The sequence below is a fragment of the Convolutriloba macropyga genome, chromosome 5, assembly GCF_964194025.1.
Source record: "Convolutriloba macropyga chromosome 5, txConMacr16.3, whole genome shotgun sequence".
In the NCBI taxonomy this organism is placed as follows: domain Eukaryota; kingdom Metazoa; phylum Xenacoelomorpha; order Acoela; family Convolutidae; genus Convolutriloba; species Convolutriloba macropyga.
Genome location: NC_134472.1, coordinates 11498956 through 11509007, shown reverse-complemented (window position 1 = coordinate 11509007; position 10052 = coordinate 11498956). Strand labels below are relative to the sequence as shown.

General features: G+C 35.3%; 2 protein-coding genes across 2 annotated transcripts; both read left to right on the top strand.

Annotated features, from left to right (window-relative positions):
- The first annotated feature begins 257 nt into the window (after positions 1–257).
- LOC142339796 (uncharacterized) lies at positions 258–2296 on the top strand. The gene has a single exon (XM_075390066.1). The coding sequence runs from the start codon at positions 285–287 to the stop codon at positions 2175–2177; it is 1893 nt and encodes a 630-aa protein (XP_075246181.1). The 5' UTR covers positions 258–284; the 3' UTR covers positions 2178–2296.
- A 394-nt stretch (positions 2297–2690) lies between these two features.
- On the top strand, positions 2691–9975 carry LOC142339140 (small nuclear ribonucleoprotein G-like). Its single transcript, XM_075388895.1, has 2 exons — positions 2691–2896; positions 9700–9975. The coding sequence occupies exons 1-2, from the start codon at positions 2725–2727 to the stop codon at positions 9759–9761; spliced, it is 234 nt and encodes a 77-aa protein (XP_075245010.1). The 5' UTR covers positions 2691–2724; the 3' UTR covers positions 9762–9975.
- Positions 9976–10052: the final 77 nt, after the last annotated feature.

Sequence of the window (10052 nt, the reverse complement as noted above, 5' to 3'; positions counted from 1 at the left end):
CTTGAATGATTTGAGGTATTTTTTTTTGTTTTAAGTATATTTAACCATATGGTAATAATTTTAATTTACTTGTTGCAAAAAATAAATTGAAGTCGAACCTTGTGTTTTTACGCCCTGAAACTTCTTTTCGACGGTCATTGTAACTATTCGTTGTCACTCTTATCAATAAAGGGATCGAAATCTGTGAAAGCTATTTTGGAGGCTTTATGCCATCTATATCTTCTATTGGACGGTAATCTATATCTTTTGATTTTAGTGTAGTTCTATGATTTTTCAGGATAAGGATGGTTAGACAAATTGACGAGAGCAAATTTAGGAAAAAGCTTTTGGATATAGACGATCGACAGGACAAAATTCAAAATGTTGCCCAATGGATTTTGAACCATAGCAGTGATGTGAACTGTGCATTTGTGACATCTCTATGGCTAGAAACATTCAGGGCAAATTTGAGTGACCGAAGGCAATTGAACATGCTTTATGTTGCAAATGATATTATACAAAATGGGAAACGAAACAAGGTGCCACAATTTGTTTCCGAGTTTTCGAAAATTCTGAAGCAAGCGTTTCTTGTATGTCGGAATAACTCTTTGACATCAAATATTGGACATATTGTTGATATTTGGGATGACCGTGGTGTTTATAAGAAGGATTTTTGCGCTGATTTACGGGCTATTATTAAGTACAGCAAACCTAATAAAGATGCACAGTCAAAGACGAAAAAGAAATCAGCCCCAAAACCAGTAATGCAGGTGAAACCTATGCCTAAGAAGCAGGCATCTTCGCCGGAAATGACAGACGAATGGAAAACTACCCCAAAAGATCTTTTCGAGTTACCAACTACTACAGCTGTTTTGAAGAAGTGTTCCAAACGAAAGCATCAGCTTGAAAAACAGCACGAAAATCTGAGCGTTGCCAGTAACTTGATTGACCGATTGACATCTTACGGTGCTTCTGACGAAACTCTTGGACAGCTATTTTCCTCAGTTGATGACATGAAAGCACAAATTGAAGCAACGAAAAATAACATGGAGCTTTTTGTTGATACGCTCTCTAAAAAGGTAAAATATGACATGTACGCCATAAAATGTCTAAGTAGAGCAGAGTTTTATTTCAAAGATCAGCATGAGAATCGAAGAACACTCGCCAATTATGTTTCAAGCTCGACAGAAACTCCTTTGAAATTGCAAGCCTGGGTCAAGGCCAGAAAAGGAATGTTACAGTCACATACTTTGTATCCAGTTAGGTTTAATACTGAAGACACAGAAACAACTGCTAATGCCAGCAATGTTCAGTCCACTAATGTATCCTTTGCTGTTAACGAGATCGAGAACATATCCGATTCTTCGGATGCGGTGGAAGTAGACGAAGAGTATTCGCCACCGAGAATTGATGGACTCTGTTCACCGCCTCCGTTGTCTCGTGGAATTCCATTGGCTGACGAACCTTCCGTTGTCGACAGTACGGTCGAAATCAAACCGAAAAAGCGTGAACTAAAAGCGACAGTAGAACTAATCAAGGACTATCGTGAACCCTCAGTAAACTTAGAAAACCCTCTATTTATGTCCCAACAAGTACCTGTAATGACACCAGTGCAGCAGCATTCAAATATAGCTTCACTCATACCTGGAGTTCAACAAAGTCCAATATTATCATCAACAACAAACAGTACCCCTTCATTTAATTTAAGTGCAGATAGTTTGAGTCCGGACAAAAAACCAGCCTCAAATTTTTCAACTCCTACAACCATGTCACCGGTTCCGGGATCTAACTCAGGACAGCAGGTATCGCCACCACAATCATTAAACCCCTTTGGCATGCACCCGATGACACCTTTTATGATGGCCCCGGTGGGTTCTCCAGTTGTAACTCAGTCAAACACAGCAATTCCGACACCCCCGATAATGCCAACAGCTCCACCCATTCCGTTCCCTCCTCCCTCGAACTTCCCACCGCCACCCTTTCCCTTACCGTTTCTGCCTCCATCCCCAATGCAGCCTCTGATGCCTCAACCCTTGCAACAACAACCTCAACCAACAGTTGCAACAACTGAAAGCATAATCGCTGTTTCCCAACCTACATCTACCACAGCAACGACCACTAATAATGATTCGATCACTATAAATGCCGATGTGCATGCCGCATTAAACTCTCTTCTCGGTAGTAGTACTAGCTCGTAATATTACGTTTGATTTTTATGTGCTCTTGATGAATTTACATTTGATGTCCAAAACTTTAATCGTTTGTGGCTTTGTTTTGATAATATTCCTTTATGGTCAATAAAGAAATCGAATGGTAATTTTAGTTTTTCACAATCTGTATACTAAATTGAACGATTTTTATAGTCTGTCCCATAAAGTTGAAATAAGCGAACGTTCGAAAACAACGAAAACATGCAATTGACCATCAATGTGGTCATTTGAATGTCAACGTTTTGTCCATTAAGCTTTCATTCATCAAATTTTTCTACATGTTTTAAAGATTGAACTTTGAACTCTAACCTGTGACGTTTGAAACGTTCGCTTATTTCAACTTTATGGGACGCGCTATACTTACTTTGGTAGAACATTCTAGTTTATGGTCAATTCGTTATGAAACCGTGAGGGTGTAAAGTTATTGAATGTTCTCCGCTGATGCTAAGAAATTTTCTATTTCTTGAAGAACGGGTAATGGGTAAAATTTTTGCTGGCATGTTTCAGCTAAATTTCTGATTTTCAGGTAGTGAAAATGTCGAAAGCTCACCCACCGGAAATGAAGAAATACATGGATAAGAGGCTGAACGTGCAGCTAAATGGTGGCAGGAAAGTGCAGGGAATCCTGCGAGGCTTCGACCCCTTCATGAATATTGTGATGGATGAAAGCATAGAGGAAAGGAAGACAGGAGAGAGATTTGATATTGGTAATTTTTCACTGTTTGTAAAAGTTAGGCGATGTTCAACGTGTCGTTTGTCGTGTAGTTCTAAACGGTTTTTTAAATCTATTCTGTCCCCTGTACGCGCTATATGACAACACACTGGAGGGTGCGGGGTGAAACTAAAATAAATCCCGTTATTTTAGAGATAGAGTAATACAAAGTTTGTTCTCCAGGTTATTTTTTGTAAGTCTCTTTGTTTCATGGAATAAACATGGTGTTGTTTTACGGATCCAGAATTGTAGTCTGTTCTTCAATTTTTTCGCCAGCTAAATCATTGCATGCAAAAACATTTCATGCCTCTAAGACCTTGCCGAGTCCTCTAAATGTGGTTTGATCACTATTAATAATAGTCAAATCTTATTTGCTTAGGTTATCCTATCATAGCTTAATTTAAATGAGTTGTTTGGCCGCACATGAACTCATTATTTAAAGCCCGAATGCCTGGAGCAGGTTAAAAACTTCCTCTTTTTTGCACAGTTAATTTTTCTAGAATATAAATACGCGCCGTACACGTCTTATGAGAGCAATTCGTACGACATCAGTTTTTTTAGTTATATTATTATTTTCTAAACACCTAGTTGGGTTATTTATTTCACTAAATTATCTTCCCTAGTCAACAGCATCAGATTTTTAGAGAGCTAACATGTAAAGCGGGATTTTTTAAGTGAGAATTACAGAATTGACTTTTCTAGCTGTGCATACGAGTCCCTCCTGCAAATAGTTTTGTCTAACTGCTCTCGTACAAAGTTTGAGGCAATTATTGTATTGTAAACGTGTGTCTTTTATGCCAAATCTACTCGAAGATTCTTTGAACTCTCAGGTGACTTTCACCCTTGTCTTCATTTTTAACTTATCTCAATTGGTCTTATTGTTTTTTGCTAATATAAAATTCGTTGTTAGCTGTTTAGTATTAAAGCTGTTGTAGGTAACTGGTTAAAATGGCAGACTGCTATCCTGGAGGTCGCGACTTCGCGCCCCTATGAGGTTGGAGTTTTTGCACCCATAGAAAATTTTCTGAGCTACACCCCTAGTTTGGACTGCCCCCGGTTGTCATTCGAGAGGAATTCATCCTACGTTAATCGGTTCAGGATTTTAATTGAATGCTGGGTGTAGAAGACACTTCTTGCGCATAGTAGTATCGCTTCACAATTCACAAAGTTTAGATGAGTTCGGAATGGAGTTCTGATGAGCTTGGATTTAAGAAAATGAACATAAAAACACATCTAAAAACCAGTTAAATCTGACTAGATTTTTTCTGGAATCTAATATCACGAGCAAGTATCAGAGTGCTTATCGTTGCTCGGATTCAACCGAAACTGCTTCAATGGACGTTTAATGGTCTCGTTATATTATTTGAATGAATCACTTTCCGTGGTATATCAAATTAAACCATCTGTCCTAATTGAGTTAATCGAGAGAGTCCTAATTGAGGCTTTTAATGGTATCAAGTGTTGATTACTGTAATTCGCTTTTTATGTTCTGCAAAATCTATAAAAATATCATCTGAACTTTTATGCAGGTGAATACTCAAAACTTTTCTGTTTAAATTTTCCGGCACTGTTGAGATTTTAATAATAATAATAATAATAATGGTATATAAATCTTTTGATACTATCTGAAGAAAAGTGAAACATGCCAAGAATTAAAATAACGTAGCAAACGTTATTTTAGCAAAATTGTGTTCTGTCAGATAGATTCCTTTTGCATTTTCCAAGTAATACTTATAAATTTTTAAAAAGACTCATTGGACGGCATTCAGGAGGAGATATTTGAAGTGTTCAAGGTGTGGTGTGTTAATCTCGTCTTTTGTCTCAATTTTTTTCTCGATTTTTAAGATCTTTCTAAGATTTAAGAGTTTTAAGATTTTTCTTGGCCTTTTACTTTTAAAAGAGGAATGTAGTCCATCCTAATGTTTTAAGTTATCCGTTGCTAAATTTTTAACAACTGGCTGTAGTTATCAATGGTATAAATCATTTTTTTCGAATTTTTGTGCAAAAATCTTTGAAATTCTGTGTTGGTCAGGCTGTTTAAATTGATCAGGTTTTAATTGAGGCATATAGATTTTTTAGTTATTTTTATTCAATTTTGATGCATGAATTCATAAAAGCAACCGAAATTTTCGGAGCTCAAAAATTTTTCTATTTGCGTTAAATTTTTGATATTCTAGAAATCAATTTTAGGGGTCGTTTCTGGTGATTAGGCGCAAGTTAATTTATGAACTGCCTAGTTGTTATCACATTGTCTTGAAGTCAATATTAGCATTCAAATGTGGGTACTTGGCAGTTGGATCAAGCGGTTTGTTGCATAAACACTGTTTCAAACAAGTGTGATTTTCTTTAAAGTTTTGACCTTTAATGTTAAGACCTTTTTTATTCTCCAAATTAGTTTGCTTTTCGCGAAAGTTTTCTTAGAAATTGTTCAGGTGTTGTTGCTTTTTTCAATGCTAATTTCGTCCGACGGATTTGAGGTTCAGAGTCGTTGACTTTTTCAGCTCAACCTTTTGTTTTTGTGTATAATAAAAGCTTTGATCATTATAAAATCTCAATATAAGAAATTAGCATCTCGTTTTAAATAAACGGAAAGGCTAGCAATGAGCTCTAACTTTTCTATTCGCTCTGCTTAATGGTCAATGTCTAACTCTTACCTTAACGTACATGGCGCTTGTTTGTATGTTCGAAGAGTATAGCGGTTTTGTGGTACTTGTTTTTTTTAGAATTCACTGAATTTGAATTGTATTGGGGCGCTGACTATAAACATTTTAAGATCTGTTAATATATTTTCATGATATTTGAAGTCAAACTAGAGTAATGGTTTTTTTACGCCGGAATAAGCCATGGGGCGAAAAGCGAGTGGTTTTGTAGCTTCAATATTTCTGTTTTAATTTTGAAGTAGAGTAAGAAAACACTTTGAACGAAAAATCGTCTTTTTGACGTGCACCAGTTTGCAGTATTTTTCATCACTGGTGTTGCCGTTTTGCATTTTGTCACGCTGCAAACCCCAAGGAAGCAATTTATTTGATCCTTTCATCCCATTTTTTTGGTTTTTCTGATTTCATGTGCGAGGTAATTTGCTAAACACATTTTTAACTACCTTGTGAGATTAGTCTTTTATTAATCAGCCTCTCAGCCGTCAGCTTCTCAAACGGCTATTATTTAGGCGTCTTCTTTTTACAATTCAAAGAATTTGAATTGTATTGGAGCGCTGTGTTTTTTTAAGATGTCACATATTTTCAATGACTTTGATCTTTCAAAACGGGATAAACAGCTAAAGCCCAACAGGCATTAAGTTTTATTAGAGGCCCACAAAATGGGCTTTAGTGGTTCTTCAAGTGCTTAGAGTGATTCAGCTGCTGGGATTGCCTTAATTTAAGGCTAAAAGGTCATTTTTAGGAGTTTTTGGGCTCAAAATGCTGCAATTTTTCATTTTTTTTTAAAAAAAATATTTTAGGTTCTTGTTTGATTATTCTTATGTTGAAGTTTTTAAAAGTCGATGAAGGTGTTTTGCGATGAGAAAACACATGATAAGAAGATACTGCTTGGTTGTTAGTGTCCATAGAATTGTTTTCAACAATTTAACATTTCGAATTTTAGAAACTTTTTGATAGTTTTTGCAATTTTTTTTCAAGATTTAGAAAACATTTGTTTTATTCAGTTTTTTTTGCTTCAGTATCCAGGTAAATTCCTCTATCCAGTTATTACAAAGTTGCTAGGGGGCAATGGAATGGTTTTCAACATTTTAATGGACCGAATTTCTTTTCAAAATTTGAAATTTTGTGTTGTAAAATTTATTGCCTATCGATCTTTGAGCCACTGAATGTTTAAAGGCTTGGAACTGGGTTACTGGATGGCATATAGAGAAACAGAAATGATTCTGAAGATTTTTTAAATCAAGATTTTCAGCAACATTTCATTAAATTTGCAATTGATTTCGTTTTTAAAAATTTTATTTTCTGAGTTAATGGATCTTCAAGGGCCAATGAATTTTTTTTCAGGTCTTGCTAATATAATCCTGGATTGATTTTAGAAACAAAATTGGTTTTGACATATTTTGAAATTGGTATTTTTAAAGGGATCAATTGTTGCCTTGGAATGAAAGCTTCGAGAGTTTTAGCAATGAGTATTTTTTTTATTTAGTTTGTTTGATTGTTTCAGTTTCTCAACTTTTTGATGATTTTGTTTGTGTTTCGGGTGGATTTGTTCAATTGATCTGCGGGTCAGGTAGAGTACTTCTAAGCTTTTCATTCACTTCTTTGCATTGTGTTTCAGGACTTGTCCTGCTGTTTTTTTAAATTTTTTTTAGATGTGTTCAAATTTTTCTTGATTTTTGAAGTCAAATTCGAGTTGTGATTTTGGTCAAGCCGAAACAGGAATTGAACCAAAAAAGCAAGTTTGAACTAAATTTCCTTTTCTCGTTAGTGGCTTTTTGTTCACATGCGGCTTTTTGACATTGATTTTGTTTTTTTTGTTCTCAACTGATTTTTTCGGTAATGGTTTTTCCCAATTCACTCATATACCGTTCTAGGTCTAGTTTTTTGTTTACTCAGTGAAAATTTCTTGAACTGTACGTCAGGACTTCTCCTGCTATGTTTATTACAATTCAACCAATTTGAGTTTTATTGGTGCGCTGTCTTTTTTAAGGTCTGTTCACGCTTTTTTCGGCTTTTTCACGTCAGTGAGAAGTCAAATTAGACTGGTGATTTTGGTCACACTGAAATAGCAAAGGTAGCGAAAAATCGAGCATATTTGAGGCTTGACTTTTTCAAAATACCTTTAAAGTGAACTGAGAAACTAGTGTTTGAACAATTTGGCGGTTTTTGAGAGGAATTTTTTTCAGGTGCGTCAATTTGACTTCTGTTTTCAAAGTTTCCTCTCCGTCAGTGCTTTTAAAACGGTAAATGTGTTCTAATAGTGCTTATTTGCCTTTACTTGAATTCGCTAAGGGACAGCTAAAACTTTTTATGATATTGTCCTTATTTGTTGTCATGAATTATTATCGACTTTTAGGTTTTGCCCTTTTTTAAATTATCTGTTGTCTTATGACTTAGTATCATCATTGACAGATCTGATTGGTTGCTAATTAGGCATAAAACAACCTTATTAATGGGTGCAGTTGATACCGAGTGGTTTTCATAGCTTTGACACTACTTTTTAGTGAATTTTTGAGTTTCGCAAGTATTTATTCTACTTTTTGACGTCTTATCATTTAATCTCATTGGGTACAGGTCTCTGATGCTGCTTTTAGGCGTTAAATTTATCGATTAAATTGCTTTTGTTCAACGCTGGTGCTTTCCATGACTTTGCCACCTATTGTATTTTTTTTAGTTTTGCTTGTATTTGTTGTACCTATTGCTGTCGTATCACTTAATCTCATTGATGACAGTCTCAACGGTGGGCATTGAGGAGTCAATTGTTTGATGTAATTGTATTCTTCATTGGCTGATGCGTTCTGACTTTTATACTTAGTGTTTTCAAAAAGTTTTTTGGTTATTTGTCATCATTTAATATTATTAGTGAGAGGGCTCATCGACATTTAATGACAGGTTGCTATTGAGAAATAGAGGATTATAGTTGGCAGAGTTCATAGCAGTTGTTTATTGATGTTATTCCCGTCTTTTCAAAAAATTAAAGTTGAATTTTTAGTCTTGCTTGTTTTTGCTGTTCTTGTACTGTTTTATTGCTTTTCTCAGTACTAACAGCTCTCATTGGCCTTTTAAGGCGGAGTTATTGTTTATCAGGTCATAAACTAAAACAATTCTTTGAATTGTATTTCAGGTCTTGTCCTGCTAGGATTTTTAATTCGCGTTACCTTTTGATAACGTTTTTCGTTTTTACATAAGTCAAGTTTTTCACGTTTGACTTCTGACGTACCTCACTCACTGTTTTAAGTGAATGGATTCTAAAGTCTTTCACGCATTGAATTACGCAATGTAGTGAGTGCGGTCAATGTCAAAAGAGCAAAATCAAAAGAAACGGAATAAACCGATGAAGCCCTGTCATTAAGTCATAGTGCATTAGGTTATGAAAGTTCATAGAGCGATTGCTAGCTGGTGTTAGTATTAAGCTTAATACCCTTCAGTTTAGAAGCTGAACTAAGTATAGGTTTAGAATCTAACTGAAACTGCACGCTGAATTAGAACAATTTTGGAAAACTTAGGAAAGTTTTGTCAATTTCAATATCTTTTTACTGTTTCAATCCCGATGTGCGTCTAGTGCCTCAACGGCGGCTATTTTCCGGCAACCTTCGGGCTATGTTCACAATTGACCTACGTCACTCCGTTTTTAGCGATACAGTGTAAGTTACTATAGACGCTTTCGAGGTTAATAAAGGTCTGATATATGTAATTATTGCTGTTAGTAGTAAAACATAATGATCAAAGTTTTTGTTAAAATTTTATTTTCCAAATTTTTCATTGTTTCAGGAGCCAGACTCCTTTTTCATTTAAATTTTAAAATGCGCTAAACTTAATTAATCGGCTTTGCTAAGTGCTTAAAAATTCATAGATTTTGAACCGTTCGTCATCCACTTCGACATTATTAACCTGTGCTTTGGTGTCTGGAGGTCAATGCATCTAAATTACGGTTATATGTATAGCTTTAACTTTGAGTAGACAGACTGTAAAATTCATGGGTCATCTCCCGTGCCTCAAATTACGGTCCTTTTGAGAAATAAAAAACGCTCAAAATCATGCGCAAAAATCTTGAGCATTAAATTATTTGGTAGTTGACAGTGCTCTTATAATGGATTATAATGGATATAGCATAAACTACTTAGTATTAATTTTGTTTCAGGCATGGTCGTGGTCCGTGGAAACAGCATCATTATGTTAGAAGCCTTAGAACCTGTAAACTGATAGATTGTCTGTGCTCATTCGTTCGATCATTCTGTCTAGGCCTGTTTTATACCATCAATGAACTGTGCAAAACGACGAAACCACGCGCTGTGATATTCAAATTTATAAAAGCTGTTATGCTGTTCTTTCTTCATGGTCTAGATGATTCAATGGGTGTTCCAAGTTGTCTGTTTTGTATTGATTTTTGTTTTTAATTGACTAAATTACAAACTCACATTTTGAAGCTTAAGAAGGAGCGAAAAGGTACAAACAAAGAAAGGTCGCATTCAGTTTGAGTAATATTTGTTCTTC